The sequence below is a fragment of the Dendrobates tinctorius genome, unplaced genomic scaffold (assembly GCF_039654945.1).
Source record: "Dendrobates tinctorius isolate UK_male_01 unplaced genomic scaffold, ASM3965494v1 ptg000133l, whole genome shotgun sequence".
Lineage (NCBI taxonomy): Eukaryota > Metazoa > Chordata > Amphibia > Anura > Dendrobatidae > Dendrobates > Dendrobates tinctorius.
This window is the reverse complement of record NW_027361801.1, coordinates 2647327-2662891: the sequence shown is the minus strand read 5'-3', so window position 1 is coordinate 2662891 and position 15565 is coordinate 2647327. Positions and strand designations below refer to the sequence as shown.

The following is a 15565-nucleotide window of genomic DNA, read 5'->3' as shown; positions in this document are numbered from 1 at the left end:
AAATCAGGAGCAGCACCAGGGTAAGGTGGGTGCTGAGCCTCCCTGGCAAACACCAAACCATCCAGATAAGAAGTAACAAATGGAGGCAGGGCACCTAGCAATATGGTAAAAAACAGTGGTTTATTAGCCCATAGTGGTAACGTTTTGGTTGTGAGATATGAACCTTTCTCTAGCATTGATAGGATACAAATGCCAAATATGTAAGGCAAAGTGATTAGGAAGGTTATTTTACAATGTTATACCAATGTTATACCAAATACATAAAAATACACGACACAGCTGTCAGGTGACCTGGGGCTCCTTCCCTATCTCTAACAGTAGGGGGCACCCTAGCTCGCCCTATTCCCCAGGATACTTCTAAAGGTGAAGATGCTGGTGCCTCCACCCTTGTCTTATCTCCTGAGTCAGCACTCCGTCTGTTCTCTTCCCTCACTCAGGGAAGAGGGGTGCTACTGTGCACCATAGTACACCAAACGGACAAACAAGGCAACACAAACAAGGGTTAACAGAAAACTCCAGGCATACAAAATATTCACTCACATATAACAGAGGAATGCACTGGGGAGTGGAGGCAGGGGAATAAACCAAAATAGAGAAGGATAGGGAATTATCACACTTACAAACCAAACAAAAGTCACAGCTCCTCCAACACTCCTTCTCATATGAAAACCTCTTCCTCCTGAAGCCATGCAGCAAATGCTTGCTCTGACAAGGATTTGTAACAGAGCCCTGATTATAAAGGGAAAAGGAGTGGATAACCGAGCACAGCTGCGAGATCAGAGATTTCCAACATGGCCGATTAACCACTGTTGTGCCAGAAGGAATAAACACCAATAAAACGAAGGAGAAGTGCTTCTTCTCAGTGCCAGAGTTGGAGCAATCAGACGCTGCGGTCTTCTAGCTCCACACTTTCGCTATAACTCCATAACAAATACGTATAAAAGGTTAATATACAATATATAGATGTATGACCATGTGCATATACAGTAAGAATGCCTATGAGTAAAGTTATTGTAGTATCAGAGTGTACAGAAAAAGTGCAATAGTGCCTAATTATGCAGGTAAATACTAGATTTAAAAAAAAAACACACAATAATTAAATATATATTTGTATTTTGCATTTTCAGGTTTGAGAAAAGCAGGAGATTGAATCAGCCTGCACAGACACCATCACAGACAGTAACTACCAGGTGGGTTCCATAGTTTAATCTCCTACACCATCTGATCACCGACAACAATCCACCTCATCGGCATTATTTGTTCTCTGCAGTGTGCCAGAGCGTTCAGAGAGCCCAAAACTGACCTCATGGAGCACCCACACAGAGAGCACAACCTCAGCTGTCAAACCCGAGCCCGGGAAGATCACAATAAGAGAAAGTGGATCCCTTACTAATACTGTGACTACAGGGAAGGAAAGGTGGGTTGCGGATTTATCTCTTTATTTTAGATACTTTTATTGAAAAATGATTTATTGGAGTCTATTCAGAAGGCAAATGATGAAATATACACAAGGGAGGAAGCCCCCAGCGGGATGGGTGCAAGCTGCAGATTATGTGACAATAAACTCACTTTGGCTGCGACACTTGTCGCTTGACCAAAGTACTTTAGGTGTTGCTGCTACATCACAGGGCGACACAAGTGAGGCTACTGTGACAAAAAAGTCGCAAGAAGTCCATGTGTGTCAGATTTTTTGCGACTTCCTTGTTGTAGTATCCTTGGGGTCACAATGCAACGCCATTAACTTGTATTACGCTGTGGTGTAGTAGTGACACCTAGTGAACTCTGGTCACGTGACTGGTATTAGGATCAAAGTTACATTGTTGTAACTAAGTTGGAAACTTAAAAGCAAATGAATATTTCTTATTGACTAACTGTAGGCTGAATTCTCGTGCGGATCCACAGCAATGCAAACTGGAAATCTGCAGCACGTTCTCAGCAGGAATTTGAGGGTCAGCTTTGGATTTGTGCAGTAGTAAATACACATCAAAGATTTCCCCATATGTCAGTTATTTTTTTAGATAAACACCACCTATATTTGTTTTAAGCTGGGGCTCACTGTTTTCTGAACAGCAATGTGCAATAGGTTTTAGAAATGAGCTAATCTTTTGAAAATTGAATTTGCCAAATTTTTCCATGAAACTTCAATTTGCATTGAATTGATTTGCCACAAATTAAAAGTACTGCCAAGCCTCCAATTGCCCTGAAAAAGGTTTGACAAACACTCTGAGGTCTCCTAGAATTGTGCCCAAAAGCTTTCAAATTCTTTAACGCAAACACAGCTTTAGTAATGTCAAAGTGACTTCAACATACGGTATATGACTATTGGTAAATGGATGCTAACTGGTGGTAACCTCTGCACTGATAGACTTTTTATGTTTTTTAAAATTAAAAAGTTCCAAAATGTAACCCATTTTGAGAGCAGATGCCTGTTGTGGAAGCATTTGTACACATGCAGTGTATACTGAAGTAGCCATGGCTTTTTGACCTACGGTGATCCAAAAATTGCCCTTTATAGGGTGTAGAAACAAATTTGGCATTTGCAATTAGCTTGGCTTCTCTAAGTCATTAAAAAATGAACTATATGCCAGAAAAAAGAGTTGTCAATGATGGAATTGAAAGTCCACAATGCAAAAAATTAACTGTTACAGCAGTGGAAGATGAGGGCTGCAAAACACTGACTCAACTGACGGTGTCACTGTCAGAGGTAATATAATCCTTTTGTGACTGAAACAACTGATGTGTCTTATATTCCATAACTTCCTCCTCTTTAATAAGCTTTCGGAAGACAAAAGAGGCAAATTGTTACCTGCTTTTGGTTGTATTACTGACCAAATGACTGGTGCCAGTAGCAAGAAGCCATGATATGTTTTTTTTTCTTTTAGATTGCCCTATTAGCATACATTATATACTACACTATAATTGACTTTTGTCACTGTTTTGAACTGTTACTCCCTCCTTACCAACAAGGACCGTCCAAATAAATACTCAATATGCGGCACACCCAAAAACAGCAGCGATAGGCCACAGCATTGGTATGGATGTATGTCGAATTTCACTAATAAAAGCGGGGCGCAAATATTCACTTGTTGGTGACACACGCTTTGTAGCTCACAGAGTTAAATGTTCGTATTTTTTTAACTTCTCTTGTATATTTCTTTAAACAATTCCCCCTTACAAAAAAAAAACAACCAAGAAATGCTAATAACTTGCCCAATCAACGGATATCATAAAAGCTACTGTAGGTGTAATGTGGAGGTGTCTTAATACTTTTGTCCATATAATGTATATCAAATTGTTCTCTTTGGCAGAGTGGAGACCGCAAAGAAGAGCGACTCCCATCCAGACGCAATGTCTTCATTTCTGTATGACGATGTCAACAGGTAATCTATAGAAATAATGGAAAATTTATGCCTGATATCAGGACTTTAGGGACTGACATATCCATGGGATCAATGATCCTGATGAGACGTAAGTGAAGCAACTCACCAGCTTAGTTTAGTTTGTCAATTAATCTTCATAAATGACGAGAGGTGGAGAAATTCATCAGCCAATTAATATCAAGTTGGTGAATCGACTCTTCAAATTGATTGCACCATCTTTATTCCAATGAGAGCATTCAAAATCTGATGCTTTTCCAGGCAGATAAGTAATTGACAGATGAGTTTGGGAGCAGATTACTCCTCTCTCCCTGTAGAGAAATGGGAAAATCGGGAGAGATAGCTGTTTGGCCAACAGTTAAATAAGGTCCTTTATTCTCTCTGAAGTCTTCTTTGTGGTTGAAGGCCATTTTTTTACTCTGTTCTTACTTATCTGCCTGGGAATATGGATGAAACATGAGTGGTGGGATATATCTTACAACATTGTTTCTTATCATTAATTCAAAGGAATATAAAAAGAAAAAAAAAACATAAGTAGATCAGACTGTGTGCGTTGAAGAATTAAATACATTTACGTACATGCTAATGTTACTTTGTTCAATATAATATCTAAAGTTGGCAAACATGTCATCCGAGCTTCATCTGAACCAGTTTTGGAAAAACAGGGTGACCATCTAGGACACATTTGTCACGACTTTCCCATTACTACCTATGTTGGGTTGGGACATCTTAAGGCCCCGTTACACACAATGATATTGTGAATGATATTGTTGAAACGTCACTAGTTTGGTGACGTTGCAGCGATGTCGAAACAACATCGTTGCGTGTGACATGTAGCAACGATCAACGATCAGTTGGCTGATCGTTAATCGTTGCCTAATGGTCTGGGCCATAATTCTATCGTTGGTTTCCCGCTGGGCAGCACACATCGCTGCGTGTGACAGCGAAAGATCAACGATCAGCGATGCTGGGAGCTGGTATCCAGGGTAAACAACGGGTATCTAAGAGCCGTGCGGCTCTTAGTTACCTGCTGTTTACCCTGGATACCAGCTTGCTCGCTGGTCCTGATCGCTGGTGAGTCTGACTATATGAGACAGCTCACCAGGGGTCAGCTATGTCCCAGCGATTCCATCTACGTCGGATCGTTGGTGGGATCGCTGGGACATTGAAGCGTGTAACGGGGCCCTTAGATTTCAATATGCCCAATCCTTTCATAATCGAATCGTTGGAGATAATCTTCTGCCAGTAGTGCCTGACAGCAGCTTACTGCCCTCTCCCCTATGAGAAGACATACATACTTGGTAGAAGAAAAAGTGCATGTATATGGATGGATGAAGAGGAATACCCTAAGCCCATCTTGAAGCAATCAACTGTTACTTCTATCAACTCATGAGATGTATAGGTGTAAGAAAACATTGCAATCTGGGGAATTCATCTTTTCTTTTTAGGGAACACCCTCTACTCTTTGAAGAGGATATGGAATTTCTTGTCACCATATTTTTGTGGCCCGTTTATAAATTTTATCATCTCGCCACTTTAACGTCTTCTCAAAAGTAAATCATAGTGAATTGTTCCATAGTCGGCAGTAAAGATGAGAAATTCGATTCACGCCGACGTCCTTTGGCGTCCAGTCCGGTCCTCTGTGGCAGACGGTCTCCACTTTTGTATGCATCCTAGGATCGGCATTCCTGGCACTTCTGGTCACGAGACCCCACGCGTTTTCATGACATTATGGTGCTTAGTAAGCATAAGATGCACCCAGGATGCCAAGCTGAGGATTTTGGCTACCAAGGAGGACAGGCGGCATGAATCAGATTGCTAATTTCTAGGTGGCAACTTTACAAACTATTATTGAATATGTGAAATGCTCTATCAGCTTTAGAATTTTTGCCCTGTTCTCAAATATTGTCCCAATAGTGAGTGTCCCCATGTAACTCAATGTCAGCCACAGAGTTGTGGAAGCCATATTTATCAGCACTGATGGTTCCTTTGTGTTTCTGTTACCGCTTGTTCTGTTGTGACGTCACCAAAGTGCAGCATCTCCAGTACTTACTGTACTTACTGTTGGGATAGGGAATCTTGAAGCTGTAATATATATATTTGTATTTTGCATCTTCAGTTTTGAGAAAAGCAGGAAATCAAATCAACCTGTGCAGACACCATCACAGACAGTAACTACCAGGTTGGTTCCATAGTTTAATCTCCTACACAATCCGATCACCGGCAACAATCCATCTTACCCGCATTATTTTTCTCCACAGGGTGACAGAGCGTTCAGAGAGCCCAAAACTGACCTCATGGAGCACCCACACAGAAAGCACACCTTCCACAGTGAAGCCCGAGCCGGGGAAGATCACAATCTTACGTGATGAAAGGTATTTTTGGGGGCATGGAGATAGAGTTGGAGATGTTTTTGGGAAAATTTTTAGTTATGGCATCACATTTGGTTAACCATGCTTAACAAATTTACATCCACATCAGACAACATTGGCCAAGGGACACCACAGACAAAGCCTGGGAATATTCACACCATCTGTTACTGCCAGTTCAACATTTCTCTATTACACAAAAGACTGTCACATAAAGATCATAAACTTGATCTAAACTCTCTTGGCTACTTAAGTAACCTCTGGGACCCCCACCAATGAGGGGCCCAAAGTATCCTGTGTGTTCTGCACAGTAGTGAACATGCCTGACCATTTCTTTGGGACTCGTGAAGATAGCCATTCCATCAGTGCCATAAATGGGAATGAAGCAGTGGTCCCACATGCTTTCTATAGCTCTAGACTTTGGGACCCCCTATTATCTGGATCAGTGAGAATCCCAGAGATTAGACTACCAGCAATCATCTAGTTATCATCTCTCATTTAATTAGGTCTTCAATGTATTCAGCGAGAAAACCTCTTTAAAGAAAGTGGCCTGAGTTTCATCAGTTTTTCACTAATAGGCCACGTTCAGTATTTGGTCAGTATTTTACATCAGTATTTGTAAGCCAAAACCAGGAGTGGAACAATCAGAGGAAAAGTATAATAGAAACATTTGCACCACGTCTGTATTTATCACCCACTCCTGGTTTGGGCTTAGAAATACTGATGGGAAATTCTGATCGTGTGAACGCGGCCAGGTCAATGATAGGCATATGTCAGTGCTCGGGGGCGGTCATGTCATTGGTGCATCCTGTGCAGCCACACAGGGGCCCAAGAATTAAGGGGACCCCTATAACTCCAAAGCAGGGGGAATTGTGCATTATGATGAACTATTGGACTACAAAGGGCCCAGATATTGTTCTTGCACAGGGGTCCCCTCTGTCTGTGTCCTCCGGTGTCATATGCTCTATCATAATGAATGCACGGCATACCCAGCTATCGAGGAATTTTATTTAATCTTACCGGAAGCCGCGCCACTCTTACCTATAGTACTAGTCACTTAAAGGGGTTGTCCATTTTGAAAGCCTATATTCATATACCCTTTAAGTAAATTCTGAGTTAATAATGGGGGGTCCTCTGAGCGGGATTTTCATTTCTTGTCACAATAAGGGTAATTACAAAGAGTGTCTCTCTCTCTAGAGGACTGGTCCAGTCCTACAGTACACAGGCAGCCCACTGATTAGAATGGACTCTGTGCAATATTTTCCAATTTTACATAAAAATGTAGTAATTTTGGAGGAATTCTTGTGTAATATACTTGTTGCCCTCCTATGCAGGCCTCTACTCTACTGATTGACGGCACCATTTTCTTCACCTTTACCCATTATACATTGTGAGACACTCCCACCTGCTCTCAGATTGGCCAGGTCAACAGCATTTGCCAATCCGAGAACTGGGGGGCGGGCCTCAGACTACAGCTGAACAGTAGTCTAAGATGTGCTGTGGACACATTGGAAAAAGAATATCGGCTGAGTAGTAGCATATTAGTGGTATAAAAAAAGGCGGCATGGTCACTTTACCAAACATCTCTCAGATGATATTACAGTTTTATGGCAAACCAGAGGGTCACTTTAATTATCTTGGAAAATGTAACACTTCCAGGTTTCCCACAGCTGATTGCTGGGAATCTATAAAAAAGGGGGTATTGCAATACACTTTGTCAAGAGACCCTAAAGATATGTCTGAACTGAAGAATCCCTATAAATGAGCTGCAATACCAGACACAGCCATGTGATGCAAGTGGCACTGTCTCTGCAAAAATGAACAGATGTCATGTAACCATTTTAACTACAGAGGTAGAGTGCACAGGGGGGTTACAGTGTAGTACATCCAGAATACAGGCAGTTAACACTGATATCTGTCTGAATGAGGCCTTATGATGAGTTTACCAATGTTTTCTCTTTTTTGCAGTTATGACACCAACAGAGAAACACCGAAGTCCCCAGTGCTAAATCGCACCTCAAGAGTCACAGAAAAGTGAGTAAAAGCTCAGATATACAGCAGACAGAGGCGTCCTACAGGGGGTGCGGAGGTGGCAGTCACACCTGGCCCCTGGTGCCGGAGGGAGTCCTAAGGACCTTCTGCCATTAAAGTGGAGCAGTAATATAAGTGGCCCATAGTAAATGAGGACGGCATTATTGGATGTGAATAAAGCGTCAACCTGGTTTCAACAATATAATGTTCAGCATTTGAGACAGAAAAGTTTCAGATTGTGGCTCATTTTGCCTGGGAGGGGACATGTTCAAAAACTATCACCTTTGGGCAGAAATTGACTAGAAAAAAAGAGTAATTCTTCTAATAATTAACACACAACAGAACCCAGATGGATGCTATGATAATCAGCGCGGCCCCTCCGCGCCCATCTACAAAAGTTATGCAGCGCATCTGTTTTGACTTATTCTTAGAACGGTACAGACAAGTGGAATTCCCCAACACAGGTGTGAACTCAGCCCTAACCCTACTCACCACCACATTTGTTCTGAATCTAGATGGTAATACATATTAGGATTTTACTATTTTCTCAGTAATATATAACATATAGTAAAGTATAACACAATATCTAGAGTTCATGAGTGAATGTCATTTTACATTACTGTGTTTTTAAGCAGCAAAGATGTACCAGGTGCCATAACACTAATATCTTCATCACTGTCCACAAGTGTCACAGAGAGTCCACAGCCCAGAACACAGGCTGGACCTGGGAAGATCACCGTCATCAGAGACCAAGGGTGAGACACCTGACAGCAGTGTATATGCAGCTGGTCTTCTAGAGAAACCTAATGGATTCTTCTGTCCTTCCTTTTTTTCTCAATCTCTTTTCTCTGTTTTTTCTTTCTTTCTCTTTTCTCTCAGTTTTTTTTCTTTCCTTTTTCTCAGTATTTTTTCTATATTTTTCTATGTCTTTTTTTCTTTCTCTGCTTTCTTTCTTTCTTTCTTACTTTATCCCTACTTTCTTTCTCTTCCTTTCATTTTTTTCTCAGTCTCTTTTCTCTCTTTGTTGTTCTATCTTTTCTTTCTTTTTCTGTCTCTTTTCTCTGGTTTTCTTTTTTCTCCCTCCTTTCTGAGTTCCTCCTTTCTTTCTTTCTCTTTCTTTCTGTTTCTTTTTCTCAGGTTCTGATGTCTCAGTTTTTCTTTCTTTTTTCTCAGTCTCTTTTCTCTCAGTTTTTCTATCTTTTCTTTTTTTTTTCTCTGTCTCTTTTCTCCTTTTTTTATTTCTTTCTCTTCCTTCTTTCTCTTTCTTTCTCTTCCTTCTTTCTTTCTCTTTATTTTCTTTTTTCTTTCTTTCTTTCTTTCTTTCTTTCTTTCTTTCTTTCTCTCTTTCTTTCCTTCTTTCTCTTTCTTTCCTTCTTTATCTCTTTCTTTCTTTTTCTTTCTTTTTCTTTCTTTCTCTCTTTATTTCCTTGTTTGTTTCTTTCTTTCTTTACTTGTTTCTTTCTCTGTCTCTTTTTTTCTTTCCTTGTTTGTTTCTTTCTCACAATGTCTCCTCTTACATTACAGTGATGTAGATAACAGCAGAGCACCCAGCAGATCTACTGAGATAACCACCACTACTACTACATCACGTGCCAAAATCACCATAGAGACTATAGAGAGGTGAGAGACTACAGATCCCAGCACAGGTCTCCTGGTGGTGGGAAATCACATAAGGTGATACATTAGTGGGTCATATGTCAAAAATGTGCAGAAACCTCTTGTAAGACTAAAGAAGCTTTTGGTGATCGTCCTAATTTGCCCTCTGCTCAGTCTTCTGCTTCTGGTCTTGAAAAATATTCCTAATGTTAGTGCCAGATTATAGAGTTTCTGGATAACCAAATTTTGCTTCATAGAAATGTCACTGTATTTTAGTCCTAATTAGTGAGAATCTATGTAAAGTTAATTGTTGTGTTATATTTTCAGCATATCTCCCAAACCTGCACCCAGAATGGAAACAAAACCAAAAGAAGTGGCAGCAGCTACTATAAGGTGTGGTTCTTCATCTTGCTGTAAATTGTCTAATTAGAGGGAGCCTCTCAGCATGTCTTTATATTTTGAAGTAGTGGCATGGCTGTGTAGTCGCGTGTCCACCAATAAAAATGATACCTTTACTGTGGAGATCTGATGTGCCAATCATGAGAAATCTCAGATAGAAGTCATATGCAAATCAGGCTGGAAGTGCACTTAGCCTGTTTCTTCTAAATACAATGACACGCCCCAGTGCACTTCCTTCCCGATTTGCATATGACTTATATCCTAGTTTACTCAGGACTGGCACATCGTATCGCTACAAAAAAGGTATCATTTTTATTGGAGGACAAGCACCTATACAGCCATACCATTACCTCCATATACAATAACGTGTTGACAGGACTAAAACAAGAATATATTATGTATTAGTATAACCAAAGGAAGATTTTATTTGAACCTTTAACCGAGTGTAAATGTTTGTTGTTTGCTGCAGAAATAAGGCCGAGCCATAAAGTTTAGATTGCTTGTATGGCCTATATTTATTCCTACAACTCCCCCTATGTATGCACACTCTCTTGGGGGGCATGCATCTGATCTTTATAGAGAGAGAGGAGTATGTTGCTACCAGACCCCTTTAGCACCAGTTTACCTCTTTTAAGAATAAGGGTGCTTTCACATTGCGTTTCGGTACCGTTCGGTGGCCCCATTGAGGATTACGTCTGAGCCCCCTCAAAACGGAATTCGAACTTATGCGCCAACTTGGCCATAGACTATAATGGTGCCAATAGAGTGAACATGCGCTCTGCTGTGCATCATTTTCGGGCATAAACATCTACTGGAGGCAGACACTCAGATTCAGTCTACTACGCCTGAGTTTCCGCCTCCAATAGGCGTACACTCTCAAAAAAGATTCACGACAGTGCACACATTAGCTCTGCCGGCACCATTATAGTTAATGGCCCCGTCGGCACATATGTCCTAATCCCGTTTTTCGGGGGTTCAGAAGTAAGCATCGACGGGGCCACCAAACGGGATCTCGAACGCAATTTGAAAGCATCCTAAAAGGATTGGACATGTTGAAAGCCAAGATGCCTTAACTTCCCCCCTCCCCCTCCAGCCTACCATGGGGGGAAGAGTCATGCCAACAGTATATACAAATTGGTCAGCAGCATCGCCAAAATTCAGTCAAAATTCATCCAAGAGAGGGTGAAGTATGGCATTGTGTCTGATCTCCATGCATATTTTCATATTGCAGTGATAACAAGCAGGATCTGATCTCTTGGTCTGATCTGGATAAAAGTACAAACACCAGGTAGGTTCTAATGTGAATAGGTATATTGTGGGAGATTATGTCCCTCCAGAGACTTTTATGCTCTACATAGAGGAAACCAATACCCGCTCCCTTCTAATCCTAATCCCTGACCATTGTTTTGAATTCCTACTTGTGCTAGTGTAACTTTTTTCATTCATACATTTTGCTATCTTCTAGTTCCACTAGATGGCAGTAGTGAGGTGTCACATTCCCCTGTCATCCCTGTGAGTGATCAAGTTGGGTGCACGTGTAATAATCACCTACGAGTCTCACCATTATGGAAAATTCCGTTCTAAGTTTCCAAGAAACTTAGTTTCATAACTTCTCCTCCCAGGTTGTTCTTCTCTTTACTATTTTGTCATGAAAGGTAAAAAAAAAAAAAAGCGATTGATTTGGACGATCGATACTATTGACCCGTTTGTGAAGGTTTAGTGATATTTTGCAGTCTCTTATTTAGGATGTGCAAGAGGCACAATACTCGCACTGATTTGCACAATTTCCTGTATAGAATATCTCACATAACCCCAGATGAAGGAACGTTTCGCTGGCACTACCAATTAACAATCCTTGGACTTGTGATACTTCAATTGATTTCATTGTGTCAAATCAGGCATTTTCTAATCCGTCCTGGAATCCTCATGGTTCCTTAAGCTCTTTTATTGTGTTTTCGAATAAGAGTCGGATTCTTCATCATTTATTTTAATTAATGACATTTTTTCTCGAATTTAAAGATGCATTATTTGACACAATAAAAGAAACTTGACGTACTACAAGTTTCAGAATTGTTGTTTGGCAGCAACAAAAGTGTCCACAAATTATTCCACCCATCAAGGTTATTTTAGGTAACTTCTCATTCCATGCTCTCGTGAACTCAGTCCTACATGTCCCGGATTTATTAGTGAAGATGTGTATGTGGGATGGGAAGAAGAAAAAAAAATACTTATAATTTGATTTTAAGAAATTGTATAAATATATTTTTGAATTAAACAGGTTGTCCATTGGTAGATTTTATTTTACAGATGGGCTTAAAGGAGTCTAAAAAAAAAAGTAACAATAAAAAAACTGATCTAGTGCACCACTGACTGTGACCTCCGCTCGTCATCTCGTTTTCTCTTCAAGTGGGGGGTGACACATGACCGCTGCTACCAGTCAGGGGTCGTTGATTGTTTGCAGTGGTGTCATTCCGTCTGAGCCGGAAGAGCCAGTCTTTAGCTTGGACAAGAAAGTCACCGCTGCAACCTGTCAGTGGTCATTCATTGGGTACAGTGGCCACATGACTTCCCTCATTAGCAAAATAAGTGAGGAGACACAGCTTACGAATATTGCTGTAAAATACTGACCAAATACTGAACGTGTGAATAATGTGGAATAATGAACTCACTGCAGATTTGGAAATCCACACCGTGAACCGAAAAGCTGAAGCAGAAATCAAAGGTTCCCCTTCATCATTTATTTTTTATTTTTTATTTTTTTCATTTTGTCTTGTAATATTCTCTGATCTTTTTTTGCTCCAAATTCCACAAAACAGCGCGCAAAGTTTGTGCATTTTTAAACTGATTTTTAGTTTAAATTGAACTTTTTTTATGACTTTTTAGGGCAAAAAGTCGCATTTTCCGCTAAATGATACAAAATTTGCACAAAAAAACCTTCCAGCCAAAGAGTTGATAACATCACTCCAGGGGAGAAACTGGACAACGTTTGCTCAAAAATAAAAATAAATAGATGTATAAAAATAAAATAAACTTTAAAAAATACACAAATTAAAAGAAAGAGTTAGGGTAAGTTCACACTAAACGTTTTTTCAGTGTTTATTTTTCTGCAGTAAATCCTGATCTCTTGCAGGGAAGAAGCTGCAGAAAAAAGCATGTTCTCCTAGCATTTTTCGCTGTGGTTTTGGCATGCTAGATTTGTAACGTGTGCATGCTGATAAGGTTTAGTGTTGAAAAAAAGATCTATTCCATCTATTTCAGCGTTTTTTCACAACACATTCATTTCAATGGGTGAAAAACGCTGAAAGACATGGGGTTAGTATGGAGAGACATGGGGCAGTATGGAGAGACAAGGGAGCATTATGTAGCGACAACGGGGCAGAATGGAGAAACATGGAGGCAGTATGGAGAGACATGGAGGTAGTACGGAGAGAAATGAGGGTAGTATGGAAAGACATGGGGCAAAATGGAGAGACATGGGGGGAAGAATGCAAAGATATGGTGTGGTGGTATTTGTTCCCTGTTTGTGGTATTATTCGGTCACTATGTGGTGGTAATATGTGGTCTGGTCACAGTGTGATGGTATTTGTTCGTTGTATGTTGCATTATTGTCCATTTTAAAAAATGTATGTGACACATTCCCTTGAATAAAAATAAATAAAAATATACGTAAAAAGTGTATTGGACATTTTAACAAATGTTTAACAGGTTGGAATAGAGTAGGCCCGGCCAAAAGTCTACCTTGTCGTGGTGATTGCTTAAAACAATCTTTTGTCCCAAACAAAAGCTGTGGGCTATGTATGTGATCTGCTCTTCGACGGGAACTGTTAATGTGTGATTGGTGAGAATGGGGTGCAGAGGTGGAGTTTTTCCAAGAATGTACAGTGGGACTGTGAAAGGTCCAAGGGGTGAAGGCAGAGCTGTGGTGAAGCCTGGGCGGAGTCTCAGGGGGACCTGAAAATTTTGCCAGTATAGGGCCCAGAAATTCCTGGTGGCCGCCCTGCATATCATCCATAATTGCAACCATCCAGACTAAGCTGGCCAATTATTATGTCTATGATCAATATGATTCACACAGTCATATTTCACATTGTAAAGCCTGATCAGACGAGGTTTGACTCGCTGTCATCCATCAAAATGTCGCTATGTCATCTAATGCCAAGAGCTGTGCTACACATGTCATAGTAATTAGCATATAATCTTCATTAGTTGGGCATCAGTCGAAAGGAACAAACTTGGTTCTCATGGTTTTCACTTACATGTATTGGGGCAGAGGCGTAGCTAGGGTTTCAGGCTACAGCTACAGTGGCGCCCATTAATCATGAGTATAGGGGAAAATCACCAGATGACCGCGCTGAGATTGAAAATAAACCTACATACAAAAACAAACACTGATATTACTATGTGGTGACCATATAGTGGTAGATACCAGTCCTGTAAACCATATAAGAGATTAGAGCACAGTTATAGATGGTGACTTACCGCTGACATTCTTTTTTGTGGAATCGTTCACTTTTCCCATATTTTACATCTGGCCCAGACAGACATGACAACTTCTCCAGCCAGGACTCATCTGCACAGATTACAACAACAACACATCTGACTTCTCACATTTCCTGCACCGTCCATATCTATGCCCAACCTGCACAAACTACTCATTCTGCTTATGCCCCAACACTGAGCCACTGCTGCTGTATGTGTCCTACAGCACCAGGTACAATAACGGCTCCTTTTATCACCCCACATAATACTACCACCACTGTGCCCCTTACATAGTAATAATGACACCTTTATGCTCTCTAGATTCCCTCACTTCCTGTAGCATGTGGTCATGCGACTAACACTAGGTATATTGTGATTGGTCAGTCAAGGTTTTTAAGGAGTATGTTGAGGCCATGATGCCACCCCCCCTGACAAAGGCACACTGCCAAAATGCGTGTAGGGGTAGTGACACCATTGGATGGTGAGGTAAGATGTGTTTATTACATTCATTACATCAATGTAGGATACTGTGGTCTTCACATCTATGCTCCAGTGTTCTATCCAATGCGTATTACAGGCACTTTAGCTGTAATTTTGAGGGTTATGGGAATATAGTCAATTCACTGTATGATTTTTCTAGTCTCTAGATGCAAGTTTTATTTATGTTGGTACTTATTTGTGTATTTTCAATTTTTGACTACATTGTTTATTATCATTATATCTTGCTCTTGCCTGCCATCTGGTTGTGCCACTTACTTTCTTTGGCTCATAACCTTGCACTATATTGACACTTTTTTAACATTGTTTGTCTTTTAAATTATTTATAATAAAGTATTGTACTTTTATTGTTCATCTTACACCTCTTCTTATATGCTTTCTCTGTTGTAGCGTAGAACAGCTTTTTATACAGTCCTATTTGGATGCTAGAAAACATTTTGTCTCACTGGACCATATAATTATTTTTGATTATTATTAGCATCATTCGCTAGGGATTCAATCTCTGCTTTTGTACAGTAAAATTCCCCCCTAGAAAATATTAATGCCCTGTGCTAGGGTCCTTCACAATTTGTCCCTAAAAAAGTAATAATACCTCATATGCAAATTTGATGGTCCCAATACTCAGAGTGCCTCTATAACAATAATGCTTAAGTGCCCACTTAACATTTAATAATGTCCCCTAGATTCTCCCCATGTACAGCTTCCCTATACACAATATAATGTCCCCACAGCTCCCCTATGAGCCCACTGCTCCTCTATACACTGTATGATGCCCCCACTGCTACCCTATACACAAAGGAAAAAGTTTTTTGTCAG

At 40.4% G+C, this 15565-nt stretch overlaps 1 protein-coding gene across 10 annotated transcripts in view; it reads left to right on the top strand.

Moving 5' to 3' along the window:
- Positions 1 to 15565, top strand: part of ZNF185 (zinc finger protein 185 with LIM domain) — a 155254-nt gene that overhangs the window by 101033 nt on the left and 38656 nt on the right. For 6 of the 10 annotated variants that reach the window (XM_073543437.1, XM_073543434.1, XM_073543432.1 and 3 more), the window contains 11 exons: positions 1128 to 1190; positions 1271 to 1417; positions 3309 to 3380; positions 5497 to 5559; positions 5639 to 5752; positions 7715 to 7780; positions 8209 to 8295; positions 8410 to 8532; positions 9302 to 9397; positions 9701 to 9766; positions 11004 to 11060. In XM_073543437.1, coding sequence (XP_073399538.1) covers positions 1128 to 1190; positions 1271 to 1417; positions 3309 to 3380; positions 5497 to 5559; positions 5639 to 5752; positions 7715 to 7780; positions 8209 to 8295; positions 8410 to 8532; positions 9302 to 9397; positions 9701 to 9766; positions 11004 to 11060 — 954 coding nt within the window. The remainder of the gene's footprint in view (positions 1 to 1127; positions 1191 to 1270; positions 1418 to 3308; positions 3381 to 5496; positions 5560 to 5638; positions 5753 to 7714; positions 7781 to 8208; positions 8296 to 8409; positions 8533 to 9301; positions 9398 to 9700; positions 9767 to 11003; positions 11061 to 15565) is intronic. The other 4 variants (XM_073543431.1, XM_073543439.1, XM_073543436.1 and 1 more) reach the window with 4 other exon arrangements.